At 45.0% G+C, this 26160-nt stretch overlaps 1 protein-coding gene across 1 annotated transcript in view; it reads left to right on the top strand.

Annotated features, from left to right (window-relative positions):
• KCTD17 (potassium channel tetramerization domain containing 17) overlaps nt 1-26160 on the top strand; it is a 79496-nt gene that overhangs the window by 38115 nt on the left and 15221 nt on the right. Inside the window, exon 4 of the mRNA XM_040359434.1 lies at nt 24410-24505. Coding sequence (XP_040215368.1) covers nt 24410-24505 — 96 coding nt within the window. The remainder of the gene's footprint in view (nt 1-24409; nt 24506-26160) is intronic.

The raw sequence follows: 26160 nt of genomic DNA, 5'->3' as shown, positions 1-26160 counted from the left end.
ATCTTGCACAGTCTGCAGAGCCAGAGCGTGTGACTACTACAGGAAGAACTTATTGAATTTGAGAAGATTACTGGATCCATCTTTACTCCATTGCTCCTGAAATGGAGCCCCCCCCCTCAACAGAGCACCAAAATAAGTGAGTAAAAAAATAAATGAATGTCATGTGTCAAGTCGCAAAGTACATGTGTGACATTTATGGAAGAAAAAATAAAACGCCCTTTTAGTCTCGACTTGTTAAATCTTAACCCCGTCAGCTCCGAAAAGTTATACCCCCCTTATGACCAGGCCATTTTTTGCGATACTGCGCTGCGTTACTTTAACTGGCTAACAATAGCGCGGTCGTGCGACGCTGTACCCAAATAAAATAGATGTCCCTTTTTTCCCCACAAATAGAGCTTTCTTTTGGTGGTATTTGATCATCTCTGCGTGTTTTTTTTTTTGCGATAAAAACAGAAAAAGAGCCACAATTTTGAAAAAAAAAATATATACATTTTTTGCTATAAAAAAATGTCTTCCTCAGTTTAGGCCAATATGCATCCTGCTACATATTTTTGTTAAAAAACAAATCCCAATATTGATTGGTTTGTGATAAATTTATAGCGTCTACAAACTATGGGATAGATTTATGGCATTTATATTTAAATATTTTTTGCTAGTAATGGTGGCGATCATTTATTTTTAGTGGTACTGCAACATTGCAGCAGACACATCGGACACCTAATTGACACTTTTTGGGGACCAGTGACACTAATAAAGTGATCAGTGTTAAAAATATGTACTGTCACTATACTAATGACACTGGCTGGGAAGGGGTTAACATCAGGGGTTGATCAAAGGGTTAACTGTGTGCCATGGGGGTGCTTGCTAACTGTGTGGGGGGATGGACTCACGATGAACAGAGTGATCCGTGTTCCTGGTTAGCAGGAACACAAGATCACTCTGTTCATCTCTGACAGAACGGCGGTCTGCCTTGTTTACATCTGCAGAACGCTGTTCTAGCTCTGTGGGGAGCGATCGCAAGTGGCTGGCGGAGATCACTGGCTATTGCACGAAATGCCCTACAGGTATGCAGGGCCATCTTAATAGCATCATGGGCCCCTGGGCAAAGTAATGCTATGGGGCCCCTACAAGGTTGCCCCAATTTACGCACCTACTCTCAAGAATCGAAGTACAATATTTATACTTTACAGCGTGTCACTTGCCACCGTCCCCTGTTACCAAATTCAGCTTTTCAATTGCCACCCATCCCCTGCCACCAGATTCAGCGGGTCACTTGCCACCTGCCACCAAATTCAGTGTGTTACTTGCCACTGTCACCAGATTCAGCATGTCAATTGCCACCCATCCCCTGTCACCAAATTCAGTGTGTCGCTTGCCATCCGTCCCCTGCCACCAGATTCAGCATGTCACTTGCCACTGTCACCAGATTCAGCATGTCAGGAAGAGGGGAGAGAAGGAAGAGGGGAGAGAGAGAAGGAAGAGGGGAGAGAGAAGGAAGAGGGAGAGAAAGGGGGGGAGAAGGCGGGGGAGAGAAGGGGGGAGAGAGAAGGAAGGTGGGGGGAGAGAAGGAAGGGGGAGAGGAGGGGAGAGAAAGAAGGGGGGAGAGAAAGAGAGGAGAGAAAGAAGGGGGAGAGGAGGAGAAGGAAGAGGGGAGAGAAGGAGGGGGAGAGAGAAGGAAGGTGGGGGGGGAAAGAAGGAAGAGGGGAGAGAGAAGGAGGAAGAGGGGAGAGAATAAAGGGGGGAGAAGGCGGGGGAGAGATAGGTGGGAGAAAAAAGGAGGGTGGGGGGAGAGAAGGAAGAGGGCAGAGAAGGAAGAGGGGAGAGAGAAGGGAGGGGGAGAGAGAAGGAAGACGGGAGGAGAGAGAAGGAAGGTGGGGGGAGAGTGAAGAAAGAGAAAGAAGAGGGGAGAGAAGGAAGAGGGGAGAGAAGGAAGAGGGGAGAGAAAGAGAAGGAAGGTGGGGGGGAGAGAGAAGTAAGAGAAAGAAGAGGGGAGAGAAGGAAGAGGGGAGAGAAGGAAGAGGGGAGAGAAAGAGAAGGAAGGTGGTGGGAGAGAAAGAGAAGGAAGGTGGGGGGAGAGAGAGAGAGAAGGAAGGGGGGAGAGAAGGAAGAGGGGAGAGAAGGAAGAGGGGAGAGAAGGAAGAGGGGAGAGAAGGAAGGTGGGGGGAGAAAGAGAAGGAAGGTGGGGGGGAGAAAGAGAAGGAAGGTGGGGGGAGAGAGAGAGAAGGAAGAGGGGAGAGAAGGAAGAGGGGAGAGAAGGTGGGGGGCGGAGAGAGAAGGAAGGTGGGGGGAGAGAGAAGGACGGTCGGGGGGGGAGAAGGAAGAGGGGAGAGAAGGAGGGGAGAGAAAGAAGGGGGAGAGAAGGAAGAGGGAGAGAAGGTGGGGGGGGGAAGGCAGGGGAGAGAGAAGGAAGGTGGGGGGAGAAGGAAGAGGGGAGAGAAGGAGGGGGGGGAGAAGGAAGAGGGGGGAGAAGGAAGAGGGAGAGAAGGAGGGGGGAGTAGGGGGTCTGGTCACAGTGCTCACTTACTTGAATGGTCCCCAGGGGCTCTCAGTCAGTGACTTCTTTCATTGTAGTCTTTGGCTGCTTAATCTTCCTGCCCCCTCATCCCCTTCACAGAAGTAGCGGCACACATGCAGGGAGAGAGGGGCGGGAGAAGGGATGTTTGTGTGTCATGCTGGAGGGTACAGGACGGAGCAGCGTGGAGATCCCTTGCAGGACGGCCACACCTCATGAGCCGCTTGTCACTGCACACTGAGCAGTGAGCATGGAGCGGCTCAGCAGCCATGAAAGGGGGGGGGGGGAGAGGAGAAGCTGGATTGAACTACAGGTTTCCTGGCCATTTCCGGGTGTGCTGCGGATGTTTCGCGAGCGACGGAAGGTGCTTCTGAACTTTCTGGTGCTGTAGAGAGCCTTAGTTAGCTGGTATCTTCAGCAGTGATGTGGAGCTGTACACCGCCAAAGATACCAGCTAACTGGCTCTCCACAGCAGCACCAGAAACACCTTCCTCCGCTTGTGGAACATCCGCAGTACACCCGGGAATGGCAAGGAATAAATGCACCCTCCCTCACTTCTTTCCTCCTATAGAGCGGCCGACTTCATTCAGCACACATCGAGCGCATCAACCAACACTTCCCTGGCTAAAGCTTGTCCAGCTCTGATGGGGCCCCAGATGAACGTGGGGCCCCCGGGGGGTGCCCGCTCGGAAAGACGGCCCTGCAGGTATGTAGTTTCGTGCAATAGAGCTGACCTGCTTCAGTATACTGTACGTATTGCAGCTGGTCAGCAAGTGGTTAATCTAATTATAATGCAGGATATTGATTTAAATGCAGAGCTGCAGAAGAGCAAACATTACTTTAATGTGGCCACCTGAATTTATTTTTTATATTTACAGTTTTCCAAACATTTGTTAAATCAATAAATCTAACACTGAATTTTAAACACTGACATGGCAATTGAGCAAAAATTTTCAGGGTTTCCATGCAATATTTTTGGTATTTCATGGTACAAAAATGTATAGCCTAAAGCAGGGGTGTCAAACTGGCGGCCCTCCAGCTGTTCCGAAACTACAAGTCCCATCATGCCGCTGCCTGTGAGAGTCATGCTTGTAACTGTTAGCCTTGCAATGCCTCATGGGACTTGTAGTTTTGCAACAGCTGGAGGGCCGCCAGTTTGACACCCCTGGCCTAAAGCAAACAGAACAGGTGAGTTTATAAGGAAAACAATGTAACCAATGTTGCTGTTATTTTAGGAAGAACCTTGGGCTCCTTTCACACGGGGCGGATTCTGTTTCAATCAGCAGGGGATTGGCTGACAGATTCCCTGCAGTTGATTGGAGCATAGTAGGCGGATGACACATCTGTATCCGCCAATTTCTGAAGAGCAAACACAGACTAAGCCTGCTCTACTTTATGAGCGGCTGGGTGTAAACGGACTCTGCTCTCTGTTTACACCCAACTACTTCTGATCCTAATTTGCCTACACAGAAGAGGACAGATCCCCTTCCATTTTTCTTAGAGCTGACATTTTTTTTTATTGCTGTTGGGAACTGATAAGGCTACATTTGATGGGCACTGGTTAGGCTGCATTGATGCATTGATCTCTTGTATCATGTCTGCAGTCTCTGACCATCTCTTACAGTATATCATGTCTGCAGTCTCTGATCGTCTCTTGTATCATGTCTGCAGTCTCTGATCGTCTCTTGTATCATGTCTGGAGTCTCTGATCATCTCTTGTATCATGTCTGCAGTCTCTGATCGTCTCTTGTTTCGTGTCTACGGTCTCTGATCGTCTCTTGTATCACGTCTGCAGTCTCTGATCGTCTCTTGTATCATGTCTGCAGTCTATCGTCATCTCTTGTATCATGTCTGCAGTCTCTGATTGTCTCTTGTATCATGTCTGCAGTCTCTGATTGTCTCTTGTATCATGTCTGCAGTCTCTGATCATCTCTTGTATCATGTCTGCAGTCTCTGATTGTCTCTTGTATCATGTCTGCAGTCTCTGATCGTCTCTTGTATCATGTCTGCAGTCTCTTATCGTCTCTTGTATCATGTCTGCAGTCTATGATCGTCTCTCGTATCATGTCTGCAGTCTATGATCGTCTCTTGTATCATGTCTGCAGTCTATCGTCATCTCTTGTATCATGTCTGCAGTCTCTGATTGTCTCTTGTATCATGTCTGCAGTCTCTGATTGTCTCTTGTATCATGTCTGCAGTCTCTGATCATCTCTTGTATCATGTCTGCAGTCTCTGATTGTCTCTTGTATCATGTCTGCAGTCTCTGATCGTCTCTTGTATCATGTCTGCAGTCTCTTATCGTCTCTTGTATCATGTCTGCAGTCTATGATCGTCTCTCGTATCATGTCTGCAGTCTATGAACATCTCTTGTATCATGTCTGGACTCTGATCATCTCTTGTATCATGTCTGCAGTCTCTGATCGTCTCTTGTATCATGTCTGCAGTCTCTGATCATCTCTTGTATCATGTCTGCAGTCTCTGATCATCTCTTGTATCATGTCTGCAGTCTCTGATCGTCTCCTGTATCATGTCTGCAGTCTATGATCATCTCTTGTATCATGTCTGCAGTCTATGATCATCTCTTGAAATCATGTCTGCAGTCTATGATCATCTCTTGTAATCATGTCTGCAGTCTATGATTGTCTCTTGTATCATGTCTGCAGTCTATGATTGTCTCTTGTATCATGTCTGCAGTCTATGATCGCTCTTGTATCATGTCTGCAGTCTATGATCGCCTCTTGTATCAAGTCTGCAGTCTATGGTCGTCTCTTGTATCATGTCTGCAGTCTATGAACATCTCTTGTATCATATCTGCAGTCTATGGTCGTCTCTTGTATCATGTCTGCAGTCTATGAACATCTCGTGTATCATGTCTGCAGTCTCTGATCGTCTCTTGTATCATGTCTGCAGTCTCTGATCGTCTCTTGTATCATGTCTGCAGTCTCTGATCGTCTCTTGTATCGTGTCTGCAGTCTCTGATCGTCTCCTGTATCATGTCTGCAGTCTCCTGTATAATTTTAGCAATGTATTCTTGCAATATTTAAACAGGGGGTCAGTTTAGTTATGGGAGCCCCTTACTAATTTTAAAAAGTTTAAGGGCAAGGATGGAGATTTGGAAGTCCATGCAAGGCTTGTTTATCACCAGGAGAGTGTATTTGAAGGAAATGCGTTTTTAAAAACCTACCATGCATCGGAAAATGAAATTGTTAATCAAACTTGCATCGTCTTCAAAAAGTGAAAGAGAACCGAGAGCCAATTCGTCCTATCGTTGAGTCAATTATATTCTCGGGTAGATGAAATATACCTCTGCGTGGCCACTGAGATGATGGTGCTTTAACCACTTCCAGACCGCCGCATGTATTTGTACGTCGGCAGAATGGCACGTACAGGCACATTGGTGTACCTGTACGTCCCTGCCTAGACGTGGGTCGGGGGTCTCGCGGGGAGCGATCCGGGACGATGGCGCGGCTATTCGTTTATAGCCGCCCCATCGCGATCGTTCCCCGGAGCTGAAGAACGGGGAGAGCCGTATGTAAACACGGCTTCCCCGTGCTTCACTGTGGCGGCTGCATCGATCGAGTGATCCCTTTTATAGGGAGTTTCGATCGATGACATCAGTCCTACAGCCACACCCCCCTACAGTTGTAAACACACACTAGGTGAACCCAAACTCCTACAGCGCCCCCTGTGGTTAACTCCCAAACTGCAACTGTCATTTTCACAATAAACAATGCAATTTAAATGCTGTGAAAATGACAATGGTCCCAAAAATGTGTCAAAATTGTCCGAAGTGTCCGCCATAATGTCGCAGTCACGAAAAAAACTACTGATCGCCGCCATTAGTAGTAAAAAAAAAAAAAATAATAAAACTATCCCCTATTTTGTAAACGCTATAAATTTTGCGCAAACCAATCGATAAACGCTTATTGCGATTTTTTTTTTACCAAAAATAGGTAGAATAATACGTATCGGCCTAAACTGAGGAAAAAAACATTTTTATATATGTTTTTGGGGGATATTTATTATAGCAAAAATGCATTTTTTTCAAAATTGTCGCTCTATTTTTGTTTATAGCGCAAAAAATAAAAACCGCAGAGGTGATCAAATACCACCAAAAGAAAGCTCTATTTGTGGGGAAAAAAAGGACGCCAATTTTGTTTGGGAGCCACGTCGCACGACCGCGCAATTGTCTGTTAAAGCGACACAGTGCCGAATTGTAAAAACCCCTTGTGTCATTTAGCAGCATATTGGTCCGGTCCTTAAGTGGTTAATGGATGACTCCACCCCAGAGGTGAATGAAGGAAACTTTCGGGAATTGCTGAGGTACCGTGTTGCATCTGGAGACAAAATATTAGAGAAGCACCTCCTTACTGCCTCGTCTCGCGCTACATACATTTCAAAATCCACACAAAATGATTTGATCGGGTGTTGTGGTGATGAAATCAGCAATGCCATTGTAGCCAGAATTAAAAAGGCTTGCTATTTTAGCATAATATTTGATGAAACTACAGACATTTCACATACCGAACAACTGACACTCAATTTCAGATATGTCTACAATGGATCGATTCGTGAGGATTTCATGAAATTTGTAGATGCTTATCAATTTGCAAAGGTTTTAGGCCAGATGGTTGTCCAACTAATTAAAGACCTCTCCCTGGACATCGCTCATTGTGTTGGCATTGGAACAGACAGTTGCAGTGTTATGTCTTCAGAGGTGGCTGATGCTGTATCAGAGATTCTCCGTATTGCACCCAACAGTTGCAGATGTCCTTGCTACAATCAATGGCCCGGATTCAGAGAGCAATTGCGCCTGCGTAACCATCGTTACGCAGCGCAATTGCTTACTTGCGCCGGCGTAACGAATGCTCCTGATTCAGGAACCTCGTTGCGCCGACTGCAGCCTCAGATATGCGTGGCATAAGGCTCTTATGCCCGCATATCTTAGGCTGCATTCTTGCGATGGCCGCTAGGTGGCGTTCCCGTTGTTCCTTAGCGTATAGTATGCAAATTGCATACTAACGCTGATTCACAATGTTACGCGAGCCCTGCGTACGCAGTTTACGTCGTTTGCGTATGGCGGTTTTCGCGTAAGACTGCCCCTGCTATTAGCAGTGGCAGCCAATGTACGTATACCCGTCGTTCCCGCGTCGCGAAATTTGAATTTTACGTAGTTTGCGTAAGTGATTCGTGAATGGCGCTGGACGCCATTCACGTTCACTTTGAAGCAAATGACGTCCTTGCGACGTCATTTGCCGCAATGCACGTCGGGAAAGTTTCCCGACGGAGCATGTGCTCTGCGATCGCCGCGGGAACGCGCCTAATTTAAATGATTCCCGCCCCCTACGGGATCATTTAAATTGCGCACGCTTACGCCGGGCAATTTTAAAGAGCGCACACGCAATTTACGGAGCTACTGCTCCGTGAATCGCGGGTAGCGCAGTAAAACGGTGCCCTGCGTCTACGCAAAAAATGCGCAAGGCTACCTGAATCTACCCCAATGTCTGAACAATTCAATTTCAAAGTCCTCACAAGTGTCAGCAGTTCGTAATAGAGTAGCAGTGGTTAAATCAACCATTTCACTCTTTAACCAATCAGCAAAGCGTCATTTTATTTTAAAGCAGGAGTTAGGCTCTTAGCTTTCCAGTCTTTGTGAAACTAGATGGTTAGAGCGCCATGATTCTCTCATAAGATTTCGAAATGGACTTGTAAAAGTGGTGAGTGCACTATCTGCAATATCTCAATGGAAATGCTCAAGCACTAGCTCAACAGCATCTACTCTCATCCATTCTCTGTGAAAGTGCAGAATTCATTTTTTCCTTGGTTTCACTCATCAGTGTTCTGAAAGTAACCCTTCCTCTGAATCGCTTCCTTCAATCCCCAACAATTGATTTAGCAAGCGCATCTGACTGTTTGACTGATACCATGGCAACCATGGAGAATATGCGATGTAACGCTGATGGCACTTTTTCCACCTTGCATATGGAGGCTACAGAATTGGCATCAGAACTTGGAGTAGAACTAAAATTGCCACATCTTGTAGGCAGGCAAGTGCACAGATTCAATTATAATGTAGATTCAACTGAAGTATACTACAGGAAATCATTGTATATTCCCTTGCTGGACAACATTATTAATGATTTAAAAACTTGTTTTCTTGAAAATTCGATGCAGTGTTTCCAGATTCAAATCTTGATGCCAGCAGTACTTTTTGAAAAAAAAAATGGAAACCATGGTTCCTGTGGCTGTGCAATCATTATCAAAGCGTTTCCACCCTCTTCTAGCTGATGGTAATCAGAAGATAATGAAGACATTGCTGCAGGGAGAACTAAGTATCTGGCTTACAAAGTGGAAACGAGAGTTATTACAACAGAAGGAAATTCCAAAAACAGATCTTGAAGTGTTGGACTTGTGTGAATAGGACCTCTTCCCAACCATCAGAAGTTTACTTCTGATCTTGGCAACTCTCCCTGTAAAGCCTTGTACACACGACCAGACATGTCTGATGAAAACGGTCCGCGGACTGTTTTCATCGGACATGTCTGCTGGGAGGTTTTGGTCTAATGTGTGTACACACCATCAGACCAAATTCCCCGCGGACAGAAAACGCGGTGACGATGACGCGGCGACGTGCGCGAACCAGGAAGTTCAATGCTTCCACACATGTGACGAATCACTTCGACGCATGCGGGGGATTTCGGTCCGATGGTTAGGTGTACTAACCACCGGACATGTCCGACGGACAGGTTTCCACCGGACAAGTTTCTTAGCATGCTAAGAAACTTTTGTCCGCTGTAAACCTGTCCGCTAGGCCGGAAAAATGTCCGCTAGGCCCTACACACGGTCGGACATCGGTCGTGTGTACCAGGCCTCAGTGTGGCCACAGCAGAGAGATCTTTCTCAACCCTCCATCGTGTTAAAACATGGCTTCGGTCACGAATGGTGGAGGACCGGTTAAATGGCTTGTGTTTACTTTACATTCATAGAGATATTCCTGTGAATACTGACCGAGTTATCGAGCTGTTTGCCAAACAAGGAAAACGAAGACTTGAGCTAATTCTGTGAATTTTTCATGTTATGTAACTTACAAATAAAATGTTTCTGTTGTTGTGTGTGTTTGGAGACAATGGAGAGTGATAATGTTTGGGTTCTGCTGTTTGTTTTTTTACACCTAATTTTATATTGTTTGTGAATATTTTGTCTGGGAATATTCTGTTATAAGTGTACAAACTGCTTATGATCTTTGTAATAATAAAGTTATATGTGGTTAAACCTATCCTGTCTGTAAGGGCCCTTTCACACGGGGCGGATCAGTAATGATCCGCCTCTGTGTGTCCGTCAGCTCAGCGGTGATCCTCCGTAAAATCCCCGCTGAGCCGTCGGCTGACAGGGAGGTCTCCGCACACTGTGCAGGGACCTCCCTGTCTTTCCTCTGCTCTCCCCTATGGGGGGATCGGATGAACACGGACCATATGTCCGTGTTCACCCAATTCGATCCGCCAGACGGAAGAAAAATAGGATTTTCTTCCGTACGAAAAATCGGAGCTTTGCGGAGGCGGGTGATTACGGATAGTCACATAGGGACCAATGCCTGTAATTCTTAGGAATTAGGCCCCGTACACACCATAGAATCCATCCGCTGAAAAATCCCAGCAAATGGGTTTCAGCGGATAGATCCTATGGTGTGTACACTCCAGCGGATCTGTTTCCGCGGATATTTCTCCCCTGGGATGGATTCCAGCAGATCGAATATTTGCTGACATGCCAAGCAAATCCATTTGCTGGAATCCATCCCAACGGATGGATCCGCTGGTCTGTATAGACTCACCGGATCCATCCGTCCGAAGGGATCCCCCACATGCGTCGTAATGATTCGACGCATGCGTGGAATTCCTTATATGACAGCGTCGCGCACGTCGCCGCGTCATAATCCCGGCGACGGCGCGACACGTCATCGCCAGAGGATTTCGGCGCGGATTTCAATGCGATGGTGTGTACACTCCATCGCATGAAAATCCGCCGAAATCCTCGAGAGGATTTATCCACGGAAACGGTCCGCTGGACCGTATTCGCGGATAAATTCTCTCGTGTGTATGGGGCCTAACTCACTTAAATCTGACCAAACAAGAATCTAATAGGCATCCCGGGTATGACATTTTTTTAAAAACAAAATTATAAATTATAATATAATAAATAATTATAAATAATTATAACAAATAATAATATAATTATAATAAAAATTATTCAATAATGTAATCAAATCAAAATCACTGAAATTTGCTCAGTTGCAAAATTGTCTCTGTCATTTTTTTTTTTTTTTATGATGAATTTCCCCACAAATCGCTATCGCACAATTCTGCAAGTGATTATAATTTATTATCGCTGTTTTCTAGCTGCTCTAAAACCATTTTTGACATAAAGGGACACTTTTGGTTACTATGGACAATCTACAGTTTCCAGGCAGAAAGAACTGTTTTTATTATATAAAAGTACATGTAGGGCACTGGGGAGACCACTAGGGACAAGGGGGGGGGGGGGGGTGTATTTTTTACATACAGTACTGTAATCTATAAGATTACAGTATACTGTATGTAATGTGTTTGTTTACGTTTTTGAATTTGGCGCCGATCTCCGCTCCCGTGCGTCGTAACGTCGCAGGGAACGGAGATCGGCGGCACAGGAGGACGCTGTGTGAATCGAGCGAGGTCCCGCTCGCTCACACAGCGCGGTGGCATCGCTGGATCCAGGACAAGGTAAGCCAGCGCACGCTGCAGGCTCTGCATAGCTACCCCGAGCGTGACTCGGGGATACCGATCGCAGCCTAAAAAACCCACCCCGAGTCACGCTCGGGGATACCGCCAGGCAGGTTAAATCTAAATAGCCCGTAGGGACAAATTCTTATACAGCTCTCTGAACTGTTTCCAAATATTGTTTTCTTATCATGAATCACATCAAAAAATAAAATATGGGTAAAAAAACAAAACAAAAAAACAACAGTAACTACTAACACTCAAAACAAATAATAAATAAGCGTGAATAAAATATTAACAAAGATGTCTGCACACAAAAATGATTTAGGAGCCTAAATGCCACACTCACACAAAAGTCTGCTCGCCCTAATTAGTTTTTGTGTCTACTGTAGACAAGAACAGAATATGCTATTCATGGATGCTGCCCAGGGGAAAATGATTAATTTAAAATGTATTATGTATTCTTACTTTATCTAATACAGCTGGATGCAACATGGAGCCTCTCACTGTTACACAAATAAGACACTCAGATAAACTCATGGAGTGTGTCTAATGCCGCGTACACACAATCATTTTTCGGCATGAAAAAAATGTTGTTTTTCAAAAATGTCATTTAAAATGATCATGTGTGGGCTTCACCAAATTTTTCAGGTTCTGAAAAACGACAACATTTTTTTTTGAACATGCTGCATTTTTTAACGTCGTTTTAAACTATGTCGTTTTTCGGGTTGTAAAAAATTATTGTGTGTGGGCTAAAACGACGAAAAAAAAAAAAACGCGCATGCTCTGAAGCAAGTTATGAGACAGGAGCGCTCGTTCTGGTAAAACTACCGTTCATAATGGAGTAAGCACATTCATCACGCTGTAACAGACAAAAAAGCGCGAATCGTCTTTTACTAACATGGAATCAGCTAAAGCAGCCCCAAGGGTGGCGTCATCTGCATGGAACTTCCCCTTTATAGTGCCGTTGTACGTCACCGCGCTTTGCTAGATCATTTTTTAAAAACGATGGTGTGTAGGCAACATTGTTTTAATGATGAAGTTGGCAAAACGTCGTTTTTTAGACATGCTGAAAAACGACGTTTTCTTTCATGCTGAAAAATGATCGTGTGTACACGGCATAAGAGCCCTTTCACACTGGCAGCGCCCAAAAAACATGCTTTACCAGTGTTTTTCAAGCACTAGCGGTGCACTTTTAACCCTCGCTAGTGGCCGAATAAGGGGATAAAAGCACCCACAAAGTGCCACTGCCAAGGCGCTTTGCAGGCGCTTCTTATTGATTTCAATGGGAATGGGCGCTTTAGGAGCAGTGTACTCACCACTCCCAAAGCGCTGCAAAGAAGCTGCTTGCAGGACTTTTTTTGATGCCCTGCGAGTGTAGCGCCTCAGTGTGAAAGCACCCAGGCTTTCACATTGGGATTGCAGATGAGGCTTCTTTCAGGCGCTTTACAGGCGATTTTTTTTAGCGCTAAATCGCCTGAAAAACGCCCCAGTGTGAAAGGGGTCTAAGGCACTCTTTGAAATGCTGATGTTTTATCCATGGGACAAATTTATGTGCCTGTAGAAGATGGGTACATGCGTGTGGAGGCACATTGAGTGATCACATATACTCTCTACCCTCATTCTAGCTGTTCTTCCTCCTGCTGCAATGGCTCTTGAAAGCGATCGGGCGTCGGCAGTAAAGCGCTGCCGTTTTTAGCGGCTCTTTACTGACGCTTTTCGGCTGCTAGTGGGCACTTTTAACCCCCGCTAGCGACCAAAAAAGGGTTAAAAGCACCCGCAAAGCACCACTACAGCGGTGCTTTGTCAGTGGTTCGGCGTCGCAACCCATTGATTTCAATGGGAAGGGGCGCTTTAGGGGCAGTATATTCACCACTCCTAAAGCGCTGCAAAGAAGCTGCTGGCAGGACTTTTTTCAGGTGCTTTACAGGTGCTATTTTTAGTGCTAAAGCACCTGAAAAATGCCTCCAGTGTGAAAGGGGTCTTACACAAACAGTGGGCAGATCTATAAAAGACACAAAATGCCATTGGCTATAGAATCCACTGAATGTCAGCTGTCAATCACAAGTAGAGTGTGGTCCAGATGGGGGACTAGTGTCTGTGAATCTTGATCAGGCTCCACCCACTGGTTACTTGGAGGCTGTCGACTGGGAATACAAAAGCATCCTTAACCGGTGACAGGTGGGGAGGGGATGAGGCAGCAGCGGCAAATATTCTGCTCTGGTACGCAGCATACAGGGACGGCACTCTGCTTTTCCCCTGTAAAACTCTATGAGAGGCTGAAACTGCAACAACTGGATAGGTCTGGATGGTGCACCAAGTGGTACTAATGTTTAAAGCAGTATATGCCCAAGGACGAATGCCAAAAATGCAAGCAGTTTGCATTCTGGGCATTTGTCCCTGGGCGTATACTGCCCTAAACATTACTACCACTTGGTCAGCTTTTTTCCCCTGACACTCTGGGGTGTGGGCAGTCCCTGGGCATCCTTATGTACAATGCCTCCAGTGGCGGCCCGTCCATAGGGACGCACGGGCGCCGCCCCCCCTCCCACAGTCCCCCTCTCGCAAATAACACACATTCGTGCATAAATGCACAAATGTATGTTATTGTTGGTTGCCAGCGCTGCCTGGTCTATTCAGATAACCGGATGCGGGACGCCGGTTACCCGAATAGCGGCAGCTGGTTGGCTGAGGGGAACTGCCTATCAAAGCCAGCGGCTCTGATAGGCTTTTCTCCGGCTCTCAGCTGTCTATACTCTGAGCGCAGGCAATCTGCGCTCATTGTATAAGACAAACGGCCGTTTCAGCCAATCAGGTTCCCGGATTCTGGTTATCAGGAACCTGATTGGCTGAAGCTTCACCACAGCGGCAGAAGACATCGAGGGAGGACATGGAATCCTCAGGTAAGTGCTTTTTACAGGGAAAGGGGCACAGTGACATCATGGGGCACAGTGGTGACAAAGGGCACAGAGGTGACAATTGGCACAGTGGCATCATGGGGCACAGTGGTGACAAAGGGCACAGAGGTGACAATTGGCACAGTGGCATCATGGGGCACAGTGGTGAGTGACAATGGGCACAGTGGCATCATGGGGCACAGTGGTGACAATGGGCACAGTGGCATCATGGGGCACAGTGGTGACAATGGGCACAGTGGTGACAATGGGCACAGTGGCATCATGGGGCACAGTGGTGACAATTAAAGGGCACAGTGGTGACAATTGGCACAGTGGCAACAGTTGAGGGGCACAGTGGCTGCGTTTGATGGCATGGCACAGTGGTGACAATTGATGGCACAGTGGCTGCGTTTGATGGCATGGCACAGTGGTGACAATTGATGGCACAGTTGCTGTGTTGCATGGCACAGTGGTGACAATTGATGGCACAGTGGCTGCGTTTGATGGCATGGCACAGTGGTGACAATTGATGGCACAGTGGCTGCGTTTGATGGCATGGCACAGTGGTGACAATTGATGGCACAGTTGCTGTTTGATGGCATGGCACAGTGGTGACGATTGATGGCACAGTGGCTGTGTTTGATGGCATGGCACAGTGGTGACAATTGATGGCACAGTGGCTGCGTTTGATGGCATGGCACAGTGGTGACAATTGATGGCACAGTGGCTGCGTTTGATGGCATGGCACAGTGGTGACAATTGATGGCACAGTTGCTGTGTTGCATGGCACAGTGGTGACAATTGATGGCACAGTGGCTGCGTTTGATGGCATGGCACAGTGGTGACAATTGATGGCACAGTGGCTGCGTTTGATGGCATGGCACAGTGGTGACAATTGATGGCACAGTTGCTGTTTGATGGCATGGCACAGTGGTGACGATTGATGGCACAGTGGCTGTGTTTGATGGCATGGCACAGTGGTGACAATTGATGGCACAGTGGCTGCGTTTGATGGCATGGCACAGTGGTGACAATTGATGGCACAGTGGCTGCGTTTGATGGCATGGCACAGTGGTGACAATTGATGGCACAGTTGCTGTTTGATGGCATGGCACAGTGGTGACAATTGATGGCACAGTGGCTGCGTTTGATGGCATGGCACAGTGGTGACAATTGATGGCACAGTTGCTGTGTTTGATGGCATGGCACAGTGGTGACAATTGATGGCACAGTGGCTGCATTTGGTGGCATGGCACAGTGGCTGCGTTTGATGGCACAGTGGTTGCATGTGATGGGCACAGTGAGGCTGCAATTTTTTTTTTTTTCGTTTGCGCCCCCCAAAAAATTTTGAGCACCAGCCGCCACTGTGCCTGACTATAGGTCCTTCATTGTAATTGAAGATGTCAGAGTGCCTGCGACTGATGGAGAGAGGAGTCTAAGGCCGCGTACACACGGTCGTTCCAAACCGATGAGAATGGTCCGACGGAAATGATAAAAAGGAACGCCTTTTAGCTCACAGCGGCCTGGATTCAAGAAGCAATTGCGCCTGTGTAACCTTAAGTTACACAGCGCAATTGCTTACTTGCCCCGGCGTAACGAATGCTCCTGATTCAGGAACCTCGTTACGCCGACTGCAGCCTAAGATATGCGCGGCATAAGGCTCTTATGCCCGCATATCTTAGGCTGCATTCTTGCGATGGGTGCTAGGTGGCGTTCCCGTTGTGCTCAGCGTAGAGTATGCAAATTGCATACTAACGCCGATTCACAACGTTGCGCGAGCCCTGCGTACGCAATTTACGTTTTTTCTGTACGGCGTTTTTTGCGTAAGGCTGCCCCTGCTATTAGCAGGGGCAGCCAATGTTACGTATACCCGTCTTTCCCGCGTCGTGAAATTTGAAATTTACGTAGTTTGCGTAAGTGATTCATGAATGGCGCTGGACGCCATTCACGTTCACTTTGAAGCAAATGACGTCCTTGGGACGTCATTTGCCGCAATGCACGTTGGGAAAGTTTCCCGACGGAGCATGCACTCTACGATCGCCGCGGGAACGCGCCTAATTTAAATGATTCCCGCCCCCTACGGGATCATTTAAATTGCGCGCGCTTACGCCGGGCATTTTGCCGGCGCGCCCACGCAATTTACGGAGCTACTGCTCCGTGAATCAAGGGCAGCGCAGTAAATTTGCGGGGGCGCAGGGCAAAAACGTTGCCCTGCGCCTCCTTAAAAAAAGCGCAATTCTACTTGAATCCAGCCCAGTGTGTTTGCAAAGCACACATCCTGGCCATGGTTAGGTTACATGGTCCATAAAGATATAATATGCAGAAAATGACTGGCTAAACCACACAAGTACTTTTTTTACCCTTATTTTTCCTTAACCGATTGCCGCCCGCCGCACGCAGATATACGTCTGCAGCATGGCACGGGCAGGCAAAACGGCATACCTGTACATCCCCTTTAAGAAGCGGTTGCCTCCCTGAGCGCGCCCGCTGGTCCCGCGGAACTCGATCGCCGCATGCTCCGCGGACTCGATCGCCGCGGGCATACCCGCGATCGTCTCATGGAGACATAGAATGGGGAGATGTTAAGCCTCGTACACACGATCAGTCCATCCGATGAGAATGGTCTGATGGACCGTTGTCATCGGTTAACCGATGAAGCTGACTGATGGTCCGTCCTGCCTACACACCATCGGTTAAAAAAACGATCGTGTCAGAACGCGGTGACGTAAAACGCAATGACGTGCTGAAAAAAACGAAGTTCAATGCTTCCAAGCATGCGTCGACTTGATTCTGAGCATGCGTGGATTTTTAACTGATGGTCGTGCCTACTAACAATCGGTTTTGTCTTATCGGTTAGGAATCCATCGGTTAAATTTAAAACAAGTTGGCTTTTTTTTAAGCGATGGTTAAATAACCTATGGGGCCCAACACGCAATCGGTTTTGACCGATGAAAACGGTCCATCAGACCGTTGTCCTCTGTTTAACCTATCGTGTGTACGAGGCCTAAGTGTAAACACAACGGGCTAGATCCACAGTGAGAGTACGCCAGCGTATCTACTGATACGCCGGTGTACTTTCAAATTTCCCGCGTCGTATCTTTAGTTTGAATCCTCAAACCAAGATACGACGGCATCTGGGTTTGATCCGACAGGCGTACGGCTTTGTACGCCTTCGGATCGTAGGTGTAATACTTCGGCGTCTGCTGGGTGGAGTTTGCGCCGTTTTCCGCCTTGGGTATGCTAATTAGCTATTTCCGAGGATCCACGAACATACGCGCGGCCATCGCATTCTCTTACGTCGTCTCTAGTCGGCTTTTTCCGGCGTATAGTTAAAGCTGGTATTTTGCGGCGTATAGATAGACTTGCCACGTTAAGTATGGCTGTCGTTCCCGCGTCGAAATTTGAATTTTTTTTTTTTGCGTAAGTCGTCTGTGAATCGGGATGGACGTAAGTCACGTCTAAGTTTAAAAAATTACGTCGTTGCGACGTCATTTTGCGCAATGCACGGCAGGAAATGTCGAAACGGAGCATGCGCAGTTCATTCGGCGCGGGGACGCGCTTCATGTAAATGAATCACGCCCCCTAATCGGCGATTTGAATTCCGCAGCAAGCCAAGCCCCCCTACAGTAAGAATCACGCCTTAGGGAACCCTTCACCCCTACAGCGCCACCTAGTGGTTAAACCCTTCACTGCCAGTGTAATTTTCACAGTGATCAGTGCATTTTATAGCACTGATCGCTGTAAAAATGACAATAGTCCCAAAAAAATTTCAAAAGTGTCCGCTATAATGTCACAGTCACGATAAAAATCGCAGATTGCCGCCATTACTAGTAAAAAAATATATTAATAAAAATGCTATAAAACTATCCCCTATTTTGCGATCAATAAACGCTTATTGCGTTTTTTTTATTTTTTTTAACAAAAATATGTAGAAGAATACGTATCGGCCTAAACTGAGGATTTTTTTTTTTTTTTTGATCTATTTTTGGGGGATATTTATTACAGCAAAAAGTAAAAAATATAGATTTTGTTTCAAAATTGATGCTCTATATTTGTTTATAGCGCAAAAAATAAAGACCGCAGAGGTGAGATCTACAGCTGCAGGCATGCTTGCCTTCCCCTGATTTTCCAGAAAGCACTGGAACATAGCGGGTGGAGAAAGTAGAGCCTGGGATGACATGGTATGCAGCCTCAGCCAATCCCTGGCTGGGAGAGTGACCAGCAGCGACTGAGAGGTGTATATAGGGTCTGGACTATGGAGCATGGAATAGCAGGGTCCTTTGACTGTTGGAGAGTGACCCAGCCTGAAAGTGCTGTTAAACCTTCTAAAGTGGTATACATTCTGGTATCGTACAAGAAAAATTTTCATGTTTGTTCCTTCGGATAATTTCGGATGATCGTGGTGATCGGCTTTTAAAAGCTGTGTACCAACGATTAGGTTATCATATTCATCCAATTTTCTGATTGTGAGTACAAGGCTTAAATTGTTTGATAACCCAAGAGAAAGAAAATTACAGATCCTGCTTGTGCTGTGTAATCTGCCCCCCTCTAAACAGTTAAAAACCTCCCTGAACGTGCCACTTCCTGTATCCCCCTCTCTGTGCTGACCACGAAAATCAGGGCTGCTGAGCCCTGACGTCCCTCTCAGCTCTCCTCTCTCCCCCTCACCCCCTTCTCTTTGCCTGTCAGCTCTGTGTTTATTAGTACAAATAAAAGTTTACAAATTTTCACTGCCAGCCCCTCTAATATAGTTAGGCATAGCACAATGTATAAGCATTTTATAAAAACGAGTGTTGTAAATACAGTTTTAGCACAATCTTCAGGCCGGTCCCCAGCAGTGTTAATTTTGGCAGCAAATTTCGATTACTGGTGCGTACAAACGATCGGAAATTCCGACAAGAAAACCGGTGTTTTTTTTTTCGACTGAATTTTGGCTCAAACACAACAACTAGCCGAGAAAAATTAAGTTCAATGATTCCGAGCATGTGTAAAATTGATTCTGAGCATGCATGTTTTTTTTGCACGTCAGAATTGCATACAGACGATTGGAATTTCCGACAAGAACATTTTCCCCTTCGGAATTTTCAAACAAAAGCTCACATTGAACTTTTCTTGTTGGAAATTCTGATTAATTTTAGTTTTAGTCTTTTGACTAAAATTACATTTTAGTTTTAGTCGTATTTTAAATCATCTCAATTGTTTTAGTCATATTTTAGTCTACTAAAGTGGTATTAAGTTAGTCGACTAAAATGTTTTAGTCCCTGGTTTCCAGGGTTACTATAGGAGAGGCTGAGCGGCCATGTGATGCCCCGGCTGACTTCAGAGGGAGATCTCGGCCCCTCCTGCACAAGTCATATATCGGATGTATACAGAGGCCGCAAGTCATGTGACTGGCCTGAAGATCACCCTAAATAGGTATTTACAACACTCTTTTAAAGATTTTTTTTTAGAGTGTGCTATGCCAGGCTCTAATAGAGGGGGTATCAGTGATTTGCACACGTGGGTTAACAAACCCTTTAAGTCTTTTCTGGTAAGTACACGAATCGCTATGGGAATCAATAGAACCAGTTAAAGCAAAGACCAAGTGTGTGTCAAAACTAACCCAAGCAACTGCAGCTACAAAAAATGTTCAGGCTGATTTTATTCCTATCGTGAAATTGAATGGTGTGTTATAAGAAATCCATTTTTCCTAACTTAAAGGGATTGTAAAGGTTAAAGTTTTTCCCCCTAAATAGCTTCCTTTACCTTAGTGCAGTCCTCCTTCACTTACCTCATCCTTCCATTTTGCTTTCAAATGTCCTTATTTTTTATGAGAAATCCTCACTTCCTGTTCTTCTGTCTGTAACTACACAAAGTAATGCAAGGCTTTCTCCCTGGTGTGAAGAAAGCCTCTTGAGGGGGGAGGTGGCAAGCAGGAGTGTCAGGACGCCCACTAACACACAGCTCCTTTCTCTATCTGCAAAGTAGAGAGCGTCCTGACACTCCTACTCGCCCCCTTCCCCCTCAAGAGGCTTTCTCCACACCAGGGAGAAAGCCTCACATTACTGTGTGTAGTTACAGACACAAGAACAGGAAGTGAGGATTTCTCCGAAAAAATAAGGACATTTAAAAGCAAAATCGAAGGATTAGGTAAGTGAAGGAGGACTTCACTTTTACCATTTAGAGCTCAGGCCATTACTTCTGTTCAAATGTAATAGAAGCAGCATTGGGAAAAACAAACACCAAGCTGTGATCATTACTAAAGGTTATAAAAGAGAATTCTTTCTAAATGCTTGCTGGTTAATCAAAGTCCACCAAAATATATTTACCGGCTAAGCAAAGTTCATTAGGGCGCCGCATTTGTACTTTAATGCATGTTTGCAACTTGTTGCTTCCAGAGGTGTTTGCACTGGAATAATTTACTTAGTTATATTTTGTGGTTTGAAGTGGTTAGACCTTGCTGTTTTAGTTGTGTGTGTGTACAATAGTAAGTAAATAGTGAAATCTTCCAATCTAAGTTTCCTGCTTTGTCCCAGTGCAAGCATTCCTAAGCCAAGAATGAGAGTCTTGCACCTCGTGCTGCATTCCTGTTAATGGAAAATAAATAAATGCAAATATTAACCATCAATTTGGTGTTTGTTTTAAATAAATACTTCAATGCTTGCTCAAGGTGCTGAGATACTTTAAAGAAGTATTCCTCTGTTCTTGTTTTTTTTTTACATTATTAATTTCCTGATCGGAGAAAGTACATGCAGAATTTGTCCCATTGGTGCACAGCCACTCATCATGGCAGCTATCAAGGAGATGGCTGCTTTCCTAGGGAGCCCTTGACTCTGACTCCCTGACTCCAAGGCAAGTAGACATGTGCGTTCCCGTTCGTAACTAATGGATTTTCGTACAAATTTGTTAGTTTTCGTACATTAGTAACAAATCGAGCATATGAAAAGCTGAAAGAACCAAAATACGAAAATTACGTAATTATGAATAAGCAAAATAACGAACAAGCGAAAATACGAACGTATGATTGGACAATCTTACTAAAATACGAAACACCGAAAAAGCAAAAGAACGAAAATGACATCTATAACGAACGATTTGCATTCCGTATTTTAAATCCTTTGTCTGTTCGTATTTTCATTTGTATGTTCTTATTTTCATTTGTATGTTTTGTAAATCCGTTTCTTTGTCTGTTCGTAAATTTGTGTACTTGTATCGTTCTTTCGAATGGGCCCTGGGCAGTGTAGTTAGTGAGTGATACTTAATATCTTAGCCAATCAGCTTATCTCTTTTGTGCTGAGTCACATTGTACAGTGTAAAGCCTCGTACACATGATCAGACTTCAAACAAAATTTTCCGTGGATTTTTGTCTGAAGGGAGTTGGACTTTTGAAACCGAAAAAGTTTGTTCGATAGAGCGTACACACGGTCGGATTTTTTGGAAAACACTCATTTTGACGTTTGTTGGAAAAAAGTCCGAACGTGTGTACGGGGGTTAAGAGAAAGTATATCTTAATATGGATTAGCCGCGTGTTGCGATGTATTTACGAAAGTACAAAATTACAAACCATTAAACGAAAATTATTATCCAACAAAATTACGAATTTTGAATCAACGAAAATAAATTAGACAGAATTACGAGTCATTCAAGATAAACGAAAATAAAACTGTTACGAAAATACGAACGGGTCCGAATAGGAAAACTTGCGTCTTACGAAATACGAACGGGTCCGAATAGGAAAACTTGAGTCTTACGAAATTACGAATCTTTACGAATCTACGGAATGATGCGAAACAGAACAAAAAAATACGGAATTTTTTGTTGTGCAGACAAAACGGAACAAAAAAATACGAAAATTTTTGTTGTGTACATGTCTAAAGGCAAGCACCCATAGGAGAAAAGCAGAGGGAGGTGAGGCTTACACACCACACCTTTCTTTGCATTTCTCTTGCCATTGCTTGCCTCAAGAAAAGACTGGGAGCCAGAGACAGGCCATTGCTTCCAAAGCAGCCATCTCCTTGCTAACTGTTGTGTCAGATGGCTTTGCATCGAGAAGGGGGTGGGCCTACATGGGCCCGTCGGGAACTCCTTCCTGCCAGCAGAGGTGGGCTGATTTATTATTTAAAGCATATGACCCTGCTGGCAGGGAAAAGTTAAATGACGGCTTCACATTTAGTCAGCTTGAACCTTTTTAGCCCCTGACCCTTAGTCCCCATACACACGATAGAATCCATCCGCTGAAAAATCCCAGCGAATGGGTTTCAGCGGATAGATCCTATGGTGTGTACACTCCAGCGGATCTGTTTCCGCGGATATTTATCCCCTGGGATGGATTTCCAGCGGATAAATATTTGATGACATGCTATCAAATCTATCCGCTAGAATCCATCCCAAACGGATGGATCCGCTGGTCTGTACAGACTCACCGGATACATCCGTCCGAAGGGATCCCCCGCATGCGTCGTAATGATTCGACGCATGTGTGGAATTCCTTATATGACAGCGCGAGACGTCATCGCCAGAGGATTTCGGCGCGGATTTCGATTCGATGGTGAGTACACTCCATCGCATGGAAATCCGCGCAAATCCTCGAGAGGATTTATCCGCGGATACGGTCCGCTGGACCGTATCCGCAGATAAATCCTCTCGTGTGTATGGGGCCTTAGTGTACCCATGCTCCAGAGACTGTTACTGTCTAGCCTTGCCAGGCATAACGCAATTTTTCTGGCTGGGCCATGAGTCCACTGTGCATGAACCTTTTCAATGTATGGAGCCATGCTTATGATAGACACATCCACCCACACAAAGGAATGAACAGGATAGATAGTGTGCATGGGCAGTGGATGCATAGCTCATCCTGTATTATTTCCAACAAAGGGCTGTATGGTGCCAACCAAGTACACATTAAAAATCTTTAGAGTGAAAGTAACACTTCTGAGTACACTGAGGAGGAGGTGAATGAGAGGGCTATTCCTGTGCAGCCATCTTGGATTCAGAAGCCAGTTGTGAATTTCTGATTGCTCACAGTATGCGCAAGATGCAACTGGAGGAAATTGCCCTGAAGCTTTCTGGGATGTGTGATATGACCCATAAAGGCTGCGTTTGTATTGTGGACTGAAGCTACATATGAGGAACCACATACCTCCCAACTTTTTGAGACGGGAATGAGGGACGCCTATCAGCAAAAAGTATTCAGGCAGAGGACACACCCCTTTGCCACGCCCCCTTAAAGGAGAATTGTACAACAAAATAAGATTAGTTTAACCCACAAGTGCTTTTTTTAACACTACTATTCCTTTATATTGGCCTTTGGAATTTACAAATGCAGCAATTTAGAAATTGGATGAAAGGTTTAGCACTGGGAAACACTTTTTGATAGATTAAAAGTGCATTTTATATACATCTATATAGATCAGATCAAAATGAGGGACAAATGAGGAGTAATGAGGGACAGAGGGACATTGCTCCAAATCAGGGACAGTTGGGAGGTATGGAACCATAAACCAGGTGGAGACAGACAATGCAGTCAAAATCACACCTTAAATAAAATAGCAAAAAATAACAGTTCAGGAACGTAGTCAAAAACTGAAGCCAGGGTTAGAATACCAGAGTGGGTAATCAAACAAGTCAGGGGTCAGAAATGCAGAAGTCAGTGTAGGAAGGAGCAAAAACATGAACAGGTATTGGAAGAGAAGTCAGCTAAGCCAAGTCATACACAGGACCACACTGGAGATCATAGACCATGCAAGGGCACAGAGGAAATGAGCAAAGCTGTTTAAATAGCCAATAGGGGCTACTTGTAGGCTGGACTAATGAGGCAAGTAATGGTAACCAGGCGAGTCACTGTGGAAACAACAAATGGCTGATAATTAACTGACAGCTGAGCAGCCTCTGTGCACTGAAAGAAATAATTTTTGTCCGCACATGTACATGCAGCTGTCCAGAAAAACTGACAGTTGCATGTGTTGAGACAAACTATATTGAACTTATAGGAATGCTTACCATAATCACCTTTTATTTATGTTTTTATGCTCTACCCCCCCCCCCCCACCACAATTTTATTTTTTAAAACAATTTGCTGTAACTTCTTAATTTTTTTTTATTGTATTGTAAATTAAAGTAAAAAAAAAAAATCCATCGGCAGGTCTTCAAGCAAAAAAATGTGAAGGGTACCATGTTAATTCTGGTGTCAGACTGTATTATATGGGTCATTTTTAGATCCACTTTAATATTTAATATTAATGCCAATTAAAATCGTTGAGTTTCTCTTTCAGTCCCAACCGAAGCATGTTTATCGAGTGCTGCAATGTCAAGAAACAGAGCTGGCACAGATGGTCTCTACAATGTCTGACAACTGGAAATTTGAGCAGGTAAAGCCCATTACTGAATCTTTCAGGTGGGTTGGGGGTAATTAAAAATATGTTATAGAAAATAAAATATCTATCACTTTTAGTTTTCCTCCCAACTATTTGGGGTGGTAGATCTACAGTACACCACAAGAGGATCCACAGTAGGGAAAGAGTAATTTGTAAGCAGCATTGGGAGGCACATGCCTATAGACACCACCTTGGGAAAAGCTCCTCTAATCGCCAGGGACAGTTGTCATTTGCACAGCTGGATCTTAGAGTTTTGGATAGAGTAGAAAAGATATTTACTGCAGTTAGTGAGAGGTCATTGAGGACGTCCTATTGGACGAAATGCATAGGGTAAAGCTTATGTGCTGATGTCACACCACTGCATAACCCCACTGTGAGGAAAGGACAGAGATGGTGTCCGCTACAAGCCTTGGACAGCATGGAGAGAGCAGTGGCTCAGAGCGATCAGGCTGTTGTAGCTACACTTGCTATAGCTGATGATTCTGGTGAGTGTACAATTCACTGGGCGGCAGTGAGCAACCACACATTGTAAGATTTGGTGCTTATTGGCTTGGGTGGTGGATGGCACCTTTTTTGTGTCTTGTTTTCATTCACATTTGAAATTACTTTTTGATATAGAGACTTTCTTTATGAGTACTTCATTGTATACCATGTTCATTGTTATTATTTGGAGCAAGTTTTCACGTACAATTGGAAGTTTAATTATTTGTAGCTATCATTCATATTCATTTTAATTATATACACTGTCGATAGAAGAGTGATTTTATATTTGGATGTACATATATTTATTTTGCACGGCAAATACCTTTTTATGTAGATTTCTTAGGATTTGTTTTGTATATCAATCCCTACTTTGCCAGCAGCCTGCTAGTTACACCATAGCACTGACTTTTTCTCTCAGGCCCCGTACACACGACCGAGTTTCTCGGCAGAATTCAGCCAGAAACTCGTCGAGCCAAATAGAGAACATGTTCTCTATTTCCTCGTTGTTCAATGAGGAAAGTTGGCTCGCCGAGATCCTCGGCGGCTTCACACAGAACTCGACGAGCAAAACGATGAGTTTTGCCCGTCGAGTTCCTCGGACGTGTGTACGGGGCCTCACGTTTATAGAAAGTGATCCTACAGAAAGTGATGGGAAATCTCAGCAGCAAAATATTTTTTTCCAGTAAAAAAGTGAAGGGTTAGAACCTCTGGCAGACAATATTATTACTGGCTGTGTTTTCCACTCTCAATGACTACTGCTTTCCCTATTTCTTGTCCTGTGGTCCCAAGGACAGGAAGTAGGAGACATCTGCTCAACAGGGTCACAGACAGCCATAAATGCCTAAATCAGTATTAAACACCAATATATATATATATATATATATATATATTGCAGCTAATCAATTAATGGATGTGGTGGCTGCATCCATTTTCATTCCTTAACCACTTAAGACCCGGACCAATATGCAGGTAAAGGACCAGGCCCCTTTTTGCGATTCGGCACTGCGTCGCTTAAAAATGACAATTGTGCGGTCGTGCGACGTGGTTCCCAAACAAAATTGGCGTCTTTTTTTCCCCCACAAATAGAGCTTTCTTTTGGTGGTATTTGATCACCTCTGCGGTTTTTATTTTTTGCGCTATAAACAAAAATAGAGCGACAATTTTGA

The sequence above is a fragment of the Rana temporaria genome, chromosome 7 (assembly GCF_905171775.1).
Source record: "Rana temporaria chromosome 7, aRanTem1.1, whole genome shotgun sequence".
Taxonomy (NCBI): domain Eukaryota; kingdom Metazoa; phylum Chordata; class Amphibia; order Anura; family Ranidae; genus Rana; species Rana temporaria.
Note: the sequence above shows the minus strand (reverse complement) of the source record. Positions and strands in the feature narration are given on the sequence as shown.